Source organism: Hylobates moloch, unplaced genomic scaffold (assembly GCF_009828535.3).
Source record: "Hylobates moloch isolate HMO894 unplaced genomic scaffold, HMol_V3 SCAFFOLD_7, whole genome shotgun sequence".
NCBI classification, from domain to species: Eukaryota; Metazoa; Chordata; class Mammalia; order Primates; family Hylobatidae; genus Hylobates; species Hylobates moloch.
This window is the reverse complement of record NW_026652282.1, coordinates 115,853,618-115,872,464: the sequence shown is the minus strand read 5'-3', so window position 1 is coordinate 115,872,464 and position 18,847 is coordinate 115,853,618. Positions and strand designations below refer to the sequence as shown.

General features: G+C 42.3%; 2 protein-coding genes across 3 annotated transcripts in view; one reads left to right on the top strand and one right to left on the bottom strand.

Annotated features, from left to right (window-relative positions):
- The window catches only part of ZNF75D (zinc finger protein 75D), a 52,493-nt gene that overhangs the window by 16,955 nt on the left and 16,691 nt on the right, over nt 1–18,847 (top strand). The window lies entirely within an intron of this gene.
- LOC116812069 (embryonic testis differentiation protein homolog C-like) lies at nt 8,520–8,804 on the bottom strand. The gene has a single exon (XM_032757676.2). It carries the CDS (start codon nt 8,769–8,771, stop codon nt 8,520–8,522), a length of 252 nt encoding a protein of 83 aa, XP_032613567.1. The 5' UTR covers nt 8,772–8,804.

The window sequence follows — 18,847 nt, the reverse complement described above, 5'->3', positions numbered from 1 at the left end:
CAGCTTTCCACTTATTTAGGATGCCTCCTCTTGATCCCTGTGAAAGGCAAGCAAATGATTCTTGTCCCTCTCCAATTTGTCTGGAACACTAAACACAGCCTCAGGGTCTTTACATGGTTCTACCTGGGGTAGAAGAAAACCTGGAGGACTAAGCCTTTCCTGCCACTCAAACAACAGAGTTTGTGACTTGGGTCACAAACGTCCCACTTTCAGGCACTTGTACCTCAGTTTCCTCCCTTCTTATGTGAGACTGAGTGGGGAGCCAGTGTGGACACAAGCCACATCTACTCATAATAGTCATTTTAGTTCCTCAGGGAAACAGCACTATAAAAAACACAAAGCTCTGTCCTCACCATTGTCCCTCTGTCAGCCTGTAAAATCCATGTCCTGCCTCTGGACAATACCCATATGGGTCACACTTTAATGGTAACAGTATAGTTATTCTAGATCAGAGACTTGGAAGGGAATATGGCTTGAAACATATGGGTACTCTCAGTCAAATTTCTGCAATTAAACACCCCATTTACATGAATTGTGTATTATAAAAGTGATAATTACAGTCATGACCAAAGCTGGATGTAGAGATTGAGGGAGAAAAGGGAATACTGCCTTGTACTGAGTTCTCTTGTAGCTTTCACTGGGTGATTGGATCTTGAAGTCAGAATTGCTGATCATTGCCCAGTGGACCTGTGGAAATGCAATGAATACTGTTAACAGATTTTGGTAACTCCTCCCACAGAAGTTACCAAAATATTTTAACAGTGTTCTTGGCCTGTTAACAGATTTTGCATGAGCCAGGGAATAGCTCTGAGGCCAAGATAACTGAGTGTCTAGGGAGCAGATATTACAAAGTAATATCTACCCCCTCGGCCAGCACCTCCCACTTACTGACTGTATTCAGCCCTGAACCAGGAGTAACCCTGGTGGTAGTGGCTAGTGTTTAGTTCTTGTCGTTGCAAATGGTAACAGGGTTCTCAGCTGCATTGTGAGTCATCATGACTCCTGTTGACACTCAACCAGTCATGTCCTGGGACTCAGAGAAACAATGTAGGAGAAAGAGAAATTAATTTTTCCTCTCTCTTCTTAACCCTCTCTCCCAGACCAATTGCTACTCCTTTGGGAACTGTGGCTGCTCAGTGGTCTGGGAGATAAAACATCTAGATACATCCAGATAATGTAGCATCTTTACTTGCCATCAACAAACTAATTGAACTCATGAACTCCAACCCTGCTGTATAATGGTAGGATGGGGACTGTCATTTGTCCAAATTAGTAAAACATCATTACATACAGACATGGCTGAGAACACAGGCTCAAGAGACAAGTGGTCTGATTTTTAATCCAAGCTCTGTGGGATTTTGGGCAAGTCCCTAAACCTCTGTTATCTTCAGGTTCCCCTTTTGTATGGTAAAGATAACAATAGCAGCATCATTCTTGGGAATTTCTGAGGATTATATGAGATGATATTACTAAAGCACTCAGAACAGTGGCTGGTATGCACTGGCTCTGAGCACTCTCTGCATGCCAGCCACTGTTCTGAGTGCTTTAGTAATATAATCTCATTTAATCCTCCTCCCTTAGCATTTATCATGTGGTCACCTCAGCCAACCTCAGATTTAAGCAGTCACCATTGGATATACATTTCCTTGAAAGTGTGTCTCATCAGTAGGGTTGTTTCCCCTGCCTTCTTCCCATTTCCAAAGAAGACATCTTAGAGTAAGGCAAAGCTCATGGTCCTCACAGTAGCAGAAGGGGCAGGGCTCCTGAGTCTTAAGCTGGTCTCTACACCATGGCCGATGGTCAGGTCCTTGGCTATGGAATTGCTTGTTTTCACTCAGGAAAGGACATTCCATTTTTGTCCCTGAGATTTCTGCTAGCATCTGCTATTGAGAACCTCAGCTGGGCTAACACAGCATGTACTGTATTCTCAGAGACCTAAGACAACTACCCTTGCAGCCATGCATGACCTCAATTCTGGTTCTCCCAATGTTCCAGTGTGGGCATCTGGGCTTGAAGCCCTGCCGCCGGTGATACTAATGGTGCTCAGGTGAGTCATGACCTTAAGTCACTTGCAACACTGTGAGATCCAATAGCCTACCGACACACTGACCTTCAGCCTCTGACTACAGTGTTACTGGTGTCACAGAGGTGTGTGTGTCCTGAGGCAAGAAACTATATTTTTATTAGTGCACTAAGAGGCACTGATGTAAAGTAATATCCAATTCGAACGAGAGTTAGTATACTAACAGCAGCGTCCTCTGTTTTAAAGTGTAATTGTATACTTCACATAATTGGTGCAACATTTATTATTAATTTAACAGGAATCCACACATAAGACAATGTCTCTCCATTACTTTGGAAATCAACTTTTTACTAGTTCAAATGTTTTCCACTTTACCTGGCCTGGATTAAGAACATAGTCACTAACATAAGGTAAATGTGTATCCAAGTTCCATTGCTGACACTTATAAACTGTTTTTAAATCAGTTGGGTTCACTTCTCTAAGCTTCATTTTCTCATCTGTAAACTGGGGTCATAATCATTCTTACTTCAAAGTTTGTCAAGAAAATGTGTCATCAAGTATCTTACTCCATTTTTCATCTTTTACTGTGACGGATTTTAATCAGTGCCTCAGGATGCCTGCCCTCCTCTCCCCAGAAAGCCTCAGTATTTGAGTAATAAACCTGTTAAAAACCTTCTTTGGGTGTGCGTGTGTGTGTGTGTGTGTGTGCTGCAGCAAGTATTGGTACAGTGAGCACGCTTTCTAAACAATGTCCCACTATCACTGAGTATCTTTCATCTCTTGGTTTGGCTTCCTCACCGGCTCAGCTGCTGACTGAAAGGATGCACTTTGAGCTGCTTTCTACTAGAAAGCTTAGTCTTTGAGCTATGTTTCTTTGCTCTGCATTTATTGAATCCTACCAAGCTTCAGTTTAGCTAACCTAATATGGAAATTTCAACAGTTAACTCTGGGGATAGAATTATGGGATCGGGGTCATCCTTAAAATGACCCCAGGTAATGTGTCTGGTTCCAGATGTATCTGTGTGTCTCAGATTACACTGTCTGAATTCCAGAATAAGCCATGACTGTCACTGGGATCAGGGGAATGAATCTTACCCTGTGACTACTGTCTGTGTGTCTCAACCAGGCATTGGCCCCATTCTATAGAACTCAATGGAAAGAATAATGCCCTGTGCAATCTATGTGCCCATGAGGTGGTCACTCATATGGAGGAAGAGCAGTTACCATGTGGAAGGCTGACTTCGTGCTCCTAAAAGCAAAAGCCTCACTAGGACCCTACAAAATGCTTTTGTTGTCACTGCAGCCTACGACTTTGTAACAACAGAACCCCTGATTATGTTATTGGAAAATGCTAATGATATTTTCATGTGCCCTGTTGCACAATCAAGGGGTCCATTCAAACCCGACTTAAGCCCAGGATCCTTAAACCCAGTAAAGCAATCATTGCCATAAGGAAGGCCGCTAACTCTGATAATAATGACTTGAGACTATCTGGAAGAAGAAACCAATAAATATGAGCAGGGTAGGGAAGACCTCCCAAAGCGTATTTAGCATTTCCATAAAAAACCTGAATACAAGGGTGAAGAAACAAAATTGACCCAATTGGAGGGCAAACATTTACTAAAATACTATATACAACAGAAAAACAAAAGGGTGCTGATTTGTTTTTATGCCTCTGAATTCAGAATTAATTTTAACACCTGCTAAAATACACCAATTGGTAAACCTTCATGTCCTTAGTCAGTACTGGGGTCCAAAGTACAGCTATATCTGGGGATCCCACTACATTTAAACAAAGTACCCCCTATACTCTTAGGGCAGTTATCAAACATAAAATAGAAGATACACAAGTATGCCTTACCTTAACAGAACTGTTACATTGCATAATTTTCCATGGCCATAGTCCCCATTGCCCTATCTCATAGTGGGCATGGATACTCAGACTCAATGAGTAAAAGGTTAAAATTAAGTGTTTGGCACTTACAATCAGCTTAAGTTTTAAAAGGAGCCCATAGACCCTGCGCACACTACCCCATTTCCACCAGCTGAAATAATGCAGTCAAATATAAATTAAAACAGGTCCTTTAAGTATTGAAACCCATTATCTGTATCTATATGTCTATATCTATATCTATCTATCCTATCTGTCTATCTATCTATCTACCTATCTCTCTCTCTATAAATACATTTGGAGAGAAAGAGAGAAAGTGGTAATTATCTCCCTTGTATCTCCATTTAACAGCTCAATTTGACCTGTTCTTAAACTTGGAAAAAATAAATGGCACTTCGTGGCATATTTCCTCAACTTTGATGTCAAGGTTGAAAGGCCTTGATTAAGGCCTTTGTATTAGTTTTCTGTTGCTGCTCTAACAGATAACCATGAACTTAAGTAGCTTAAAATGATGCAAATATATTAACATTATGAAAGTCAGAATTCTAAAATGGGTTGACAGAACTATGTTCCTTTGGCAGCTGCGGGGGTCCATCCTGCAGACCCTGACTCAACGATGGATGAATAAAGTACACTGACACACAGATATTCTGCTTTGCCAGTCCCGCTGAGTGTCCGGGCCACTTAGTAGCAGCCGAGGTCCCGACCAGCTAGTGAGACTCGTATTTATTCAGTAAAGATTAATTGACAAAGGCTTGAGTCAACACCACTAGAGGGTAATTGACATTGTGGACTTCCTGAGTAGAAAGCAATTAAGCACCTGCAATAAATCAAAGGTTAGTCTTAGGACCACATGAGTAAACAAGTTAGATAAACTACTCTACATTCCTTTGTATTTGTGCCCTGAGCTCTCTGGCTCCTGCATAGAGACTCTGGCTGCCTTCAGCCAGATCTATTACTGAAGTTATGCAAACTTTCAGGCCTTCCAAAAGCATTTGTGGCTATTATAACTAAAATTTTTCCCACCAGCCTGATTGAACCCCCACAGGTAGCTCTAGGGAAGAATATATTCCCTTGCCTTTTCCAGCTTCTACATACTGCTCACATTCACTGGTTGCTGGTTCCCATCGCGTCAACCTCTGCTTCTGCAGTCACATCTCATTCCCCAAATCTGACACAAAAGCCATTAGACATGAGCTCCTTTATCAACATCCTGACATCTTCCAGCTTTCTCTGCCTACTCTTCTGTAACAATGGAGAGATGTCTAAGCCCTTTCCCAAATCCCTCCACTGTGCACATGGCCTTCATGAAGATTTTGCCTTTATGGGGACTTCACTCCTACATAAACATCCAACACTAATTGCGTCTCTTCCTACATCAACAATGTTTCCTCTTTCTAATTAATCAAAAGAAACAATTCTGGAATCTATTTAAAAATATAAAATTATATAAATAAACCTTGCCATAATTTGAATGTGTCCCCTCCAAAATTCATGGGTTGGAAACTTAATCCCCAGTACAGCAGTGCTGGGTGGTGTGGCCTTTGGGAGGTGATTAGGTCAAGAGAGTTCCATCTTCATGGATGCATGGATGGATTAATGCTGTTATTAAAAGAGCTTACAGGAGTGGATTCACCCACTTTCACTTTTCTGCCATATGAGGACACAGCGTTCATCCTCTCTACCCCTTCTACCTTATACCGTGTGAGGATGCAGCAAGAAGGCCCTCACCAGACCAGGTGTCAGTGCCTTGATCTTGGACTTGCCAGCCTCCAGAACTGTGAGAAAATACATTTCTGTTCTTTATAAATTACCGCATCTGTGATAATCTGTTATAGCAGCACAAAATGGACTAAGATACCCCCTCAACCTTGATTCCCCTTAAGTCTCATTTCTTTCCTCTGTAGCAACTTCAAAAACTGACAAGACGAGCATAAAGAGAGATAACCATAAGATCATTTCCATTTATGGAGATGCAAAAATACTGAAGAAAAATAACCAAACAAATCCCATAATGCATTGGAAGAATTGTACATCATAACAAATGGAGATTATTCCCATAAAGTAAGAATAGCATACTTTTAGGAAAATGACCCATATTTTTCTCCATATTAAGAGCTCACAGGGAAAAAAAGTGAAGATTTTGAGGATGCTAAAACACAATTGGAAACCATCATTCATCATTTTAAAAAGTTACCTAATATGGATAAACATTTATTTGCCAAAACCATCAAAAATATTTCAAAGCAATTGTCAGTATCATGTATATACAATAAAACAGTAACCAGACAACAAGATAAGGGCTATAAGCAGTTTTTCTTGTATTTCAAGATGCTTACTTTTTTACATTTTAACATTTCCAAGATCAAGAAGATAATGATAAGATATATATACTTTAAATGTATATTATTAAATTAATGGTATGCCTTAAGAATTAAGGATATTCTGCTCTAAAGGCCAATTAGTATGGATTGGGAACATATATTTTATTTTCTAGATTCTAAGATCTTTTTTTTTTTTTTTTTTGAGATGGAGTCTCACTCTGTTGCCCAGGCTGGAGTGAAATGGCATGATCTCGGCTCACTGCAACTTCTGCCTCCCAGGTTCAAGTGACTCTCCCGCCTCAGCTTTCCAAGTAGCTGGGATTACAGGTGCGTGCCACCATGCCCGGCTAATTTTTGTACTTTTAGTAGAGACAGGGTTTCACCATGTTAGCCAGGCTGGTCTCGAACTCCTGACCTCATGGCCTGCCCGCCTTGGCCGCCCAAAGTGCTGGGATTACAGGCATGAGCCACCTCGCCCAGCCAAGATCCTCTTTTAAGGTTCTGAAATTATATCATTTTTGTTATATATGTCAAAAATCTGACAAATGTCTGTTTGGAAGTTGCAAAGATAATTTTTAAAACTAAGAAACAGTAGGTAGAATATTAAAATATTTAGAGAATGCCAAAAAGATTCTCACACTGGCTTATCTATTTTGACTCTCATCCTTCAAAACTAAACACTATGGTATAATGAAAAACACCACTGACTAAGAGACAAAAGTTCTACTTCAGGTTTGACCAAGAATTAACTGTGTGCCTATTACTTCCATTTCAGGTCCTCATGACTTCTGAACTGATCTTTTGCAGAACCATATTGATCCCCCCCAACTTTGCCTTATCCTTAGACATTTCAGTAAATTTCCCTAATCACCTCCACAATCATTCAAAATGTATTTGTGGCCTCATGTAATAGCCAAAAAGACCACTCCTCATAGGAAGATGTTAGATTACCCACTACATTTCTTACCTTTATTAAAAAGGAGAGAGTTTCTACCCTGGCCTGGAAGCCTCTATCCCCCTGCTGCCAATATTTTGTCCTCAATGCACCAGACGACATACTTCAGAGCTCTGCTCTGGTACACTTGATAAAGCACATTGCAGAACCACACACTTCTTTGATAATGCTTATATTTGTTGCATGTAATACAAAGTGGGAACTTCTACAACAAAATAATTAATTAGAAGAACATAAGTACTTTACAGAATCCAAGAAACCAAAACAGCAAGCATGCTTCACAAGGGCAGAAACAAGAGTAGCTCAAGAGAACTCAATAGTAGGTATTCTAAATAATGTTCTCTATACAGAAATGGCAGTAATGAAACTTAGAGGAAAATCACTGAGTTTTGGGGTCTAGTTCCAAACTCCAAATTATCAGGAAAAATACCTGATTGGCTCATCTAGGGTGAGGTGACAAGTATCAAACCAAGTAGCAATGGCATGGGACTCAGTCACACAGAAAATAGAACAGTGTGTGTACAGTTGGAAGGTCTCAGAGAAAAGGAGTCTGTTGGACAGAATGACCAGTCTGTGACTACTGCGATTTTTCATGACTGTATATCAACCCATATTACAGATGTAACTTAGTGAGAGAAAACATCTCCCTGTTTTCCTTCATATATTATGAAGTATTTACTTTTTCTAGTATTTTGTCTATCTTACGTCAAAGATTTAAATATCTTTGACCTCCTGTACTAAATACCACGCCACATCAAAGTTTTAGTTGCCTTTCTTTTTTCCTTAGGCTAGTTTTTTGGTATACCATTTCTAAACCAGTGGTAGGAACATTTTAAGGCATCTTTTGTCTGGAATATGTTTTAGCATGTTGTACAGCATGAAAGTTTTATATGTTTATTAATTTTTCTTTATAATAATTTGTTAATGAATATTAATTTTGTTAATGAATAGATATTAAACCAATTAATAAACAGTCACAAAGCTGCAAACCGTTTTAATAATTATTAAAGTTTTAATTTTTTAATGGATTTTGGTCATCTAAGTTCCGAACTAGATACACCAAACTTGTTCTTACTTTGCCAAATTATCCTACTGTTTCTCAGTCAACATTTTAGACAGAAGCCCCTTCCAGTGTAACCCAAGAACACCCTGTCAGCAAACACACATCCAACCTAAAGGAGTGAAATGACAGACTCTGTTTTAATGACTCAAACATGGGAGGAGTTTATTGTTCTAATTATATTTCATTTCTCAAAAATCTGGGCAGGCTTCAGCACGTAAGCCACATGACCTTTTGTCCAAGGCCATGTCCACCCTGGAGTTGCTTTATGACAGCATCCATAGCCACCTTGACAGGTGGATGTCACTTCTGTGCCTGCCCAGTTGTCTGTTGATTAAAAAGACCTGCACATTTTTGGTGGGCTTCTTGCATTTGAAGGATTTGCCTAACTTCTTGATGTTCAGTGCGCGCTCACTGGGACTGGCTTTAGGGAGTTCTTTATCCATGACGCAGCTGCTCCAAACAACCTCAGTAAAACAGCACAACCAAGGAAGCCTGAAAAAGATGATGAATTCCATGTAATCAAGTGGATCTGGGGATCTCTTCCTCAGTGCCACACACCCACACAGACACACTTTGGGCCATCATCTGATTTGAAATGCCAACCATATCATTTATTCAATCTGTCTCACAGATAGGGCTGTGTAGGAGCCTGATGGGACCCGGGACATTAAGGACACACTGTTGCATCAATCTGATCATCACCTGACACACACAGACCTGTTAGATTGTACTCAAAGTGCTAGCTTATAGCTCAAGTGTCAACATAATTCTTATATTCACACTGATTTTAACTCAATTCTATGTTGCTGTTTTGCAGAGCTGCCTTGTTTTCACCTCTGAGTTTTCCCTGTACTTGGGATAGGGGCTTTCTTCTACTGCATTTTGTGAAGCAAGTTGAGAGAGTAGGTCTCTTTGGTAAATCTGTCCATAACAAAATTCATTATTTTACATTTGTATTTCTTCATTCTACAACCTACAGGCTGCTATAATTTGTTTCCTCATTCTAAATCTCTTTATGTGACTTTAGCTTCAAATAGGATTTGCCTTCTTTGAAAATCATTGGTGAAGCAGGTATGGATCTTACTCCAAACCCTTGTGTAAGAAATAAACTGGACGTTCTCAGGTGCTACCTAGTTTCTGTTTCTAAGGCCCATCCTTCTGAGTTTCCATCCTGGGAACATAATCTCAGTTATTTAAAGATTGTATTCGCCTCTGATAACTGACCCAGTCTCACCCCAAAAAGTGCTGAGTGGTATTATACTTGAATCTGGCATAATGCCAAGGCTGGGGTGGATGCCAACTGTGTTCTCTATTTTGACCTCTCAAGAGAGATTAAAGGACTTGCCCAAGTAATGGAAAGGTGAGATTGGAACTGAAAAAAAGCCTGTATTTGAAGCCTGTGTTTTTACCCACTGCTCTATAGTTTCTCTGTATCAGTTTGAACAAATGACTCTCCCATACCTTCCCCCCCATCACCAAACAGGGTTAAGGTTTATCAGGTAGATTAGTTAGGTTATGGCACAAAAGGATGCTCTATGATCTTGGTATATCGGAATATTTTACCTGTCAGACCACTCAGGTTTCTTTTGAAGAAAGACCTGGACCAGAGAGTAAGCAGTGAGAGAAAACATGACTTCTTTCCTTAGCACACTCTCTCTTTTTCCCTGAGTCCCAGGGCCTGATTGGTTCAGAACCAAGTGAAGTCATGGTTACTATGATTACTCACGACTGCTCTCAGAACCTAATGCCAACAGTCTGCAAGATTCAAATACTGGCAACCATCACCTGGCTTCCTTCTGGTTCAGGGCAGAATAGGGTAAGTGGAATTTGCTAGGAGAGGAAGTAGGTATATCCTGTGGTTGGGTGCCATCTACATGTCTCCTTCCTGGATGGAACATTCAGCTATCCTGGCCTCAGAGCTTGTCCCTGGCTTGTGCAAAATCCCTTCATTAAAATTTATTCTTTGTGTAGATTAACAGCACCCACTGCATCTTGCCAGGTTCCCTGGGTAGTGATCAGCAACTTTGCCATGTTCCAATCAGGGAATTAGTCTTAGGTTGAATTTCCCACTTGCTTGTCAATCTCTGCATCCAGTTTTGGTCATTACTCTGCAATTACTCCCTCTATAATACACAGTTCATGTAAATGGAGTGTTTAGTTGCAGAAATTTAACACTGCAGTTAAACACTGCTGTGTCTCGCACAACTGTGTAACCCCCTTCCAAAGCTCAGAGCAGTGAAACTCCACACTTTTATTCTGTGGACCTGGGATGCAGGTGGGCTTTTAATGCCTTGGAATATCTTATGCTAAAACTGGACCAGTTTGTTGAGACATATGCATATGTCTCAAGCCATATTCCCTTCCAAGTATCTGATCTAGAATAACTATATTGTTACCATTAAAGTGTGACCCAGGTGGGTATTGTCTATATGCAGGACCTGGATTTTCCAGGCTGTCAGGGGTATAACGGTGAGGACAGGGCTTTGTGATTTTTATAGTGGGGTTCTCATGAGGAACTAAAATGACTGTTAGGAGGAGACATGGCTTGCCTGCACACTGGCTGCCCACTCAATCTTATGTAAGAACTGAGGAAATTGAGGTTCCTATAAAGCGACCCAGGTCACACACTCCCTTTCTTGAGTGGCAGGGAAGGAAGGTTCAGTCCTTCAGGTTTTTTCCTAGCCCCCACAGAACCATGTAAAGACCCTGAGGCTGTGTTCAGTGTTCTAAACAATTTGCAGTGGGAAGAGAACTTATTGGTATTCAGTATTTTATTAACAAAGAAAGTGGAAAACTGTTTCTTTTAAGGAACTGACATCCTAGAAAACCATGGCAATCACCTAAGAAGTAGGCCAGGAGAGGTTGATTGATAGAAGTTAAATGCATAAAAGCTTTTCATACTAGGCCAGGCACAGTGGCTCACACCTATAATCCCAGCTGGATTATAGCCTCTGGAAGGCTGAGGGGGGTGGATCGCTTGAGCCCAGGAGTTCAAGACCAGTCTGGGTAACATACGGAGACCCCATCTCTAAAATAAAAATAAATGAATACATAAATTAAAAATCTGCATAGTCTTCCTTAAGTAGGGAATATCTTAGAAATAAAATGTCCTATTTACATTGGTTGCAAATGTTATGAAATAGAAAGATGAGGACAAATACAAGGAAAACACACATGCAACTTCTTATGAGCTTCCAGTTTGAATATTCACATAACATTTTAAAATACTACATTTTTTGAAAAAGAAGATCAATTTTTGCAATGGCATCAATTCTCCTCTAAATAAATCAGTATATCCAGTACAATCCCAATCATAATTTATAGCACAATTTTGAGTGTATGTGTAACTGGAAGAACAGATGCAATTATACTGGAAAAAATGTGAAGGATTATGTAAGAGGGGGAGCTTGTCATTATGGACTCAAAACTTAGTCTGTAGTATTACCAAATGAAACAGGAATTGATAGACATGTTCATGGGCCAACAAAGATATTCTAGAAATACATTTATGCATATGTGGGACTCAAAGAAATGATATAGCTGACATTTAAAATTACAAGTTGTCACAAAGCTGACTTTTATGATCCCGTGTGTGTGTGTGTGTGTGTGTGTGTGTGTGTGTGTGTGTGTATCTCTGTTGTCCTGTCTTCCTGAAGCCATCTGTGGATCTGTGGAGTCAAGCAGTCATGGCTCAGGGACACTCTGAAGTCAGTCCCAGTGCATCTGCACAGAGCACCAGGAGGAAGACAAACAAATACTTAAGACCCAGTCTGGCCTCTAAATCCATGCTGAGAATTCTGCTCAGTAGACAGCTTGGGAATCACAGAAATGATGCGAATCTGACAGAGTTGCTGTGGACACAGACACAAGCCATACCAGGGTGGAATTGGCCTTTGTTAAAACACCATGCCATCGACCCATCTCTGTACCACAGGGAGCGTAGAAAATCCAGGAAAATGGTGTGGATCAATAAATCCTTCTGCTAATGCAACTGTTGCAAATGGAAGCTGTTTTCTCACTGCTTTTGTTGGATGTGCCTTTTGTTCACATGGTTACTTAACTTCTCACCTGTCTCTGTGCTACCCGAGACCACCACAGATGAACTCTAGTTACTCCCCTTTGAGAGGGTGTTTACTAACATTGCAGAGTCTGGGGGTGTTGGATTCAAGAGAGGCCCTGTTTAGAGAAGGTGGAAGGACGGCTGAGTGGGCACGTGGAGAAGCCCTGCAGTCCTAAATTTCTAGAGGGAGATGACATTAAGAAGCCCACTTAGAGGTCTTGATTTGTCTCCCTTGAAGTTTGGGGGAGGGAGTAGGTAGCTGTTATAATCAAATAAATTTAAAATGAGAGTGGCTTGCAGAGTGGGGAGGGAATTCTCGCAAGAGATATACTTCTTCAGTTGAGAAAAAGAGAGAGGGAGCTAATGAGGTAACCAGAAATGCCCAGGAAAGAAAGAATCGTCTTTCGGCTGTTGGTGCAAAATAACTTTGAGCCTACAATTCTACTTCTAGCCAGACATTCAAGTGTGAGGGTAAATTAGCATACAAGGTGTTCAAATGTGGGTTCCCTAAAAATAGACCCTGAGGCACACTTATGAGTAGAAAGTGCCTACGTAGGAGGGGAGTCCCAGGTAGCACTGGTAGGGGTGTTGTGAAATGTAGAAGGAATGCAGCCAAGTAAGTGGCAAGAATAATCTAGCAGGTTACCGGTGTGGGCAATTTGAGCTAATTCCCAGGGGGATTCTGTGGGAGGCTGTGTCGAACACACACGTGACATTCATCCCAAGGGTAGGATGAGAAGTCTTGAGGGTATTTAGCCACCAAATACCCAACCATACTTCTTAAAGGACTTCCCCCAGGGGTGATATAAATCTGTCACCTCCAGTTGGCCTTGGGTCAAGTCCAGCATGCTCTAAGGGTGAGACAAAAAGCCTCCAAGGCAGAGAGTCATGGCAATTGCCATAAGCAGCCTTGTAGATGCAAAGGTGAGACGTAGCTCTGCAGGGCCAGAGTCTAAATATGTAAGTCAGTGTCAGAATCTTTTTGGCACTGTCTGTTCCTTAAATAGGTCAATACTCACCATTTGTGAAAATCTTCATTGAACTGGAGCTACATTTCCTCTCTATAGGTAGCATGTTTTAAATGTTTTATCAATTATCAATTTTAATTGGAAACTGGTTGTAGGAACTCTGTCCCAGAGAGTTGTGAGATGCATGGTTAGCCGTTGAAGGAATATTTGCATTGTAGACATCAAAATCTTCCCCCTGGGGAAAAGAAAGCAGGATTTTTGTAGTGTGTCCTGCTTGCAGATGTGCCATGCTGAGTGTTGGGCACAGGTCTCTCCCTGGGATTTCCTGGAGATCTTGGGCTGCATTTGTCAGAAACTCTATTCTTACCATTCAGGCTACAGGGGCCCAAGTTGCAGTGTCTCACCTCTTGTTGAGAGGTTCCTCAGCTCATGGAATACAAAACTCCTCCTCTCCAGCTCTCCCATAGCAGCTGGAACTTTATTCATGTTCCTATCATTATATTCTCTATGGAATAGGATGAGTTGCTGGTTAGCTTGCTTCCACCCACCTATGCCCATCCAGGCCCATGCTTAGTACACTGTCCCCATAGTGGGTGCCCCTATCCCCAGGGATTCTTGGAAATGCGGTTCTGGGTGGTGACTCCATTTCAGCACTGACATAGTCACTGGCAGCCACAGATGGCCTTCTCAAGCTTATGTTGGGAGTCTAGTAATGAATCCTTTTTGTTACAGTTCAGATGGGACTTGCAATGCCCAGCTCCACTGGTGTTGCTTTTTGTTTTTCTTCTATCTCCAGTCTTGCAAATCAGTGATTATTGATGAAATGCCGAGAAGCTACCACAACTTCTGGCTGCTCTCTTTGAGCATTATGTTAGGTGACTGGGACCTCCTGTTTGTTCTGTTTAAGGAGCCCAACTGCTTGTCCTCTCGATTAACTTTAAAAGAGTTGAATTAGACTAGGCATAGTCTCTGTTTACAGCAATGCAGGCTATAGGGGCTTAGAAAGAGGCCATACTTAAGTATATTCCTGGGAAACTTCTATACTTGTATATCCCTGAGTCTACACACCTAACTGTTGCTGGTGGGCATCTGGGGACCAACCATTAATCTGCTCCAGCTTCACAGCTGGCTAGCCCATCCCTTGTGGGGAAAAGAGAGATCAGATTGTTACTGTGTCTGTGTAGAAAGAAGTAGACATAGGAGACTCCATTTTGTTGTGTACTAGGAAAAATTCTGCCTTTTGATGCTGTCAATCTGTAACCTTACCCCCAAACCTGTGCTCCCTGAAACATGTGCTGTGTCAACTCAGGGTTAAATGGATTAAGGGCTGTGTAAGATGTGCTTTGTTAAACAAATGCTTGAAGGCAGCATGCTCCTTAAGAGTCATCACCACTCCCTAATCTCAAGTACCCAGGGACACAAACACTGCGGAAGGCCACAGGGACCTCTGCCTAGGAAAGCCAGGTATTGTCCAAGGTTTCTCCCCATGTGATAGTCTGAAATATGGCCTCGTGGGAAGGGAAAGACCGACCGTACCCCAGCCCGACACCCGTAAAGGGTCTGTGTTGAGGAGGATTAGTAAAAGAGGAAGGAACGCCTCTTTGCAGTTGAGACAAGAGGAAGGCATCTATCTCCTGCCCGTCCCTGGGCAATGGAATGTCTCGGTGTAAAACCCGATTGTATATTCCATCTACTGAGATAAGGGAAAACCGCCTTAGGGCTGGAGCAATACTGCTCTTTAAGGCATTGAGATGTTTATGTGTATACATATCTAAAGCACAGCACTTAATTCTTTATCTTGTTTATGATGCAGAGACCTTTGTTCACGTGTTTACCTGCTGACCTTCTCTCCACTATTATCCTATGACCCTGCCACATCCCCCTCTCCAAGAAACACCCAATAATGATCAATAAATACTAAGGGAACTCAGAGGCCGGGGGGATCCTCCGTGTGCTGAATGCTGGTCCCCTGGGCCCCGTTTTTTCTTTCTCTATACTTTGTCTCTTTCTTTTCCAAGTGTTTCGTTCCACCTAACGAGAAACACCCACAGGTATGGAGGGGCAACCCACCCCTTCACTGGCTAGCCCATCCCTGACCTATGCAAAACTTTGCACCACACTACCACATTATACTCCCTCCCTTTTGTGATTTAGATCACAACTGACTATGGTTACTGTTCAAATAGAGATCACAAGGCTAATTGAATGCACTCTTTGTGGTAATAAGATAACAAATTGTAAACAAAGCCTAAGGCCATGCCAGTCAAGGGTTAAGTCCCGCTCTGCTACAAATAAAGTATGTTCTAACTGCCACAAAACTTTTCTTTCTCTCTAGCAGCTAAACAAGCACTGCCCTAAAGATAAGCAATATTGAAACAATTGCAGCTCACTCACTTGCTGACTTACTGACCTCCACTCACCTGTTCCACAAGCCATAACTACAGCTTTTATTGGACAAGAGATTGATTTCAATAACTCTCTCCTGATAAGAGACCACTGAACATGAACTGATTCTGGCCAGTTTAAGGCTGCACACTGAATGCCTTCATATCCTTGCTTCACCTTTGATGTATAGGGCCTAAATATAATGTATTTAAATGTTAAGTCTCTGCCCCAAAGTGAACATGAGATGCATGTAACATATGTGTTTGCTTATCACACGTGCACATATCCCCCCTTCATGAACAGTCATAACTCCCAGCCACTCCAGCTCCAGCCACGGGTAAAATGGGCCAAGTTATAGCTTGAGCCATTGCTTCAGAGGATACAAGCCCCAAGCCTTGGCAGCTTCCACGTGGTGTTGGACCTGTGGGTGTACAGAAGTCAAGAATTGAGGTTTGGGAACCTCCACCTAAATTTCAGAGGATGTATGAAAATACCTGGATATCCAGGTATTAGCAAAAGTCTAATTCAGGAGCAGAGCCCTCATGGAGAACCTCTGCTAGGGCAGTGCAGAAGGGAAATGTGGGGTTGGAGCCCCCATACAGAGTCCCCACTGGGGTACTGCCTAGTGGAGCTGTGAGAAGAGGGCCACCATCCTCCAGATTCCAGAATGGTAGATCCACCAACAGCTTGTACCGTGTGCCTGGAAAAGCTGCAGGCACTCAAGCCTAAGGCCATGCCAGTCAAGGGTTAAGTCCTGCTCTGCTACAAATAAAGTATGTTCTAATTGCCACAAAACTTTTCTTTCTCTCTAGCAGCTAAACAAGCACTGCCCTAAAGATAAGCAATATTTATTGTGAAGGGGCTGCCCAAGGCCATGGGAGACTACCCCTTTCATCAGCATGCCCTGGGTGTGAGACCTGGAGTTAAAGGAGATTATTTCAGAGCTTTAAGATTTAATGACTACTCCACTGTGTTTGGGTCTTGCATGGGGCCTGTAGTCCCTTTGTTTTGGTCAATTTCTCCCATTGGGAATGGAATCATTTATCCAATGCCTATATCCCCATGGTATCTTGGAAGTAATGCATTTTCTTTTGATTTTGTCTTGTCTCAGATGAGACTTTGGACTTGGACTTTTGAGTTAATGCTGGAATGAATTAAGACTTTGGAGGACTATTGGGAAGGCATGATTGTGTTTTGAAATGTGAGGACATGCGATTTTGGAGGGGCCAGGAGTGGAATGATATGGTTTGGCTCTGTGTTCCCACCCAAATCTCATCCTGAATTGTATTCCCCACATGTCGAGGGAGGGACCTGTAATCCCCATATGTTGAGTGAGGGAAGCGATTGGATCATGGAGATGGTTTCCCCCATGCTGTTCTCATGATAGTGAGTGAGTTCTTATGAGATCTGACAGTTTTATAAATGGCAGTTTTTCCTGCATTCTCACTTCTTTCTTGCCACCTTGTGAATAAGGTGCCTGCTTCCCCTTCACACTCTGTCATGATGGTAAGTTTCCTGAGGCCTCCCCAGCCATGTGGAATTGTGAGTCAATTAAACCTCTTTCCTTTATAAATTACCCAGTCTCAGGTATTTCTTTATTGCAGTGTGAAGACGGACTAATACGCCTGTTGAATATTTATGCTTGGCCAACCAAGCATGTGTATGGTTCAGCATAAAGCCCTGCCTCATCCTTCCCTCCCTCAAAGTGCTTGCTTTTTGTTTGCAGTCAGAGGCTGCACTTCTCTCCTGCAGGTTGTCATCCCCTACTTAAGAAATAAAGTTCTCCTTTCTAAATGGATAAATTGTGTGATTTTTAGTTTGTTTGTTTGAGATGGAGTCTCACTCTGTCGCCCAGGCTGGAGTGCAGTGGTGCAATCTCGGCTCACTGCAACCTCCACCTCCTGGGTTCAAGTGATTCTCCTGCCTCAGCCTCCCGAGTAGCTGGGACTACAGGCATGTGCCACCACACCCAGCTAATTTTTTGTATTTTTAGTAGAGACGGGGTTTCACCATGTTAGCCAGGATGATCTCGATCTCCTGACCTCATGATCCGCCAGCCTCGGCCTCCCAAAGTGCTAGGATTACAGGCATGAGCCACCGCGCCGAGCCAAATTGTGTGATTTTTAAGTTGACACAATGAAGGTCCACTTCTGACTTTCCCCTTTTGCATAGGGTCCATTTGGCCCTGAGCTGTCGATTTCCAAGTATGAATGCTTCCTGCTTTGTCCCATCACTTTATGCCTGGAAAAAAGTGCAGGGGCCAGGACAAGGGGAAGCTTTATAACATTCAGTTCATTTCCTTCTTCTGCTTCTTTGTATAAGAAAGGGCCAACTTTTGATCATTTTTTGTTCAGCTGTGATATTCTGCTGCATAAAGAAGATTGAACACCGAATACCACATTAATATGGTATTCCTAGATGACTTATTTGCAGAAACTGACTTGTTTATCCTAAAATTCATATGGAAATTCAAGGGACCCAGAGTCTAAAACAATTTTGAAAAAGAAGAACAAAGATGTAAGATTCATATTTTGTAATTTCAAAACTTACTACAAAGCAACAGTAATCCAGACAGTGTGGTATTTGCATAAGGCTAGACATTTAGATCAATAGAATAGAATTGAGAGTTCAGAAACAAAGCCATGCACCTTGAGTTAACTGATTTTCACCAAGGGTGCCAAAACAATTTAATAGGGAAAGAATAGTCTTTCAACAAATTATGCTAGGGCAACTGAATATCCATATGCAAAAGAAAGAAGTTGTACCTCTATCTTAGATCACACACAAAAATTAACTCAAAATGGATGAAAGATCTAAATAAATTAGGGGCTAATACTATAAAACGTCTATATATGGTGTAAATGTTTGTGCCCTTGGATTAGGTGGCTGTTTTTTCAGATGTGACATAAGAAACCAAAGAAAAGAGCAGCTCCCGCAGCTCCTGCTCTGGTCCGCCTCGGCCCGGCGGCGGCCATCAGCCCCCTCGGCCTCGGCTCGAGGGGCGGGGAGCTGCGCGCGCCCCTCGGTCCGACCGACACCACCCTCCCCTTCCCGCCCGTCCGCGCGGCCCGCGGCCCGCAGCCCGCAGTCCGCCCCGCGCGCTCCTTGCCGAGGAGCCGAGCCCGCGCCCGGCCCGCCCGCCCGGCGCTGCCCCGGCCCTCCCGGCCCGCGTGAGGCC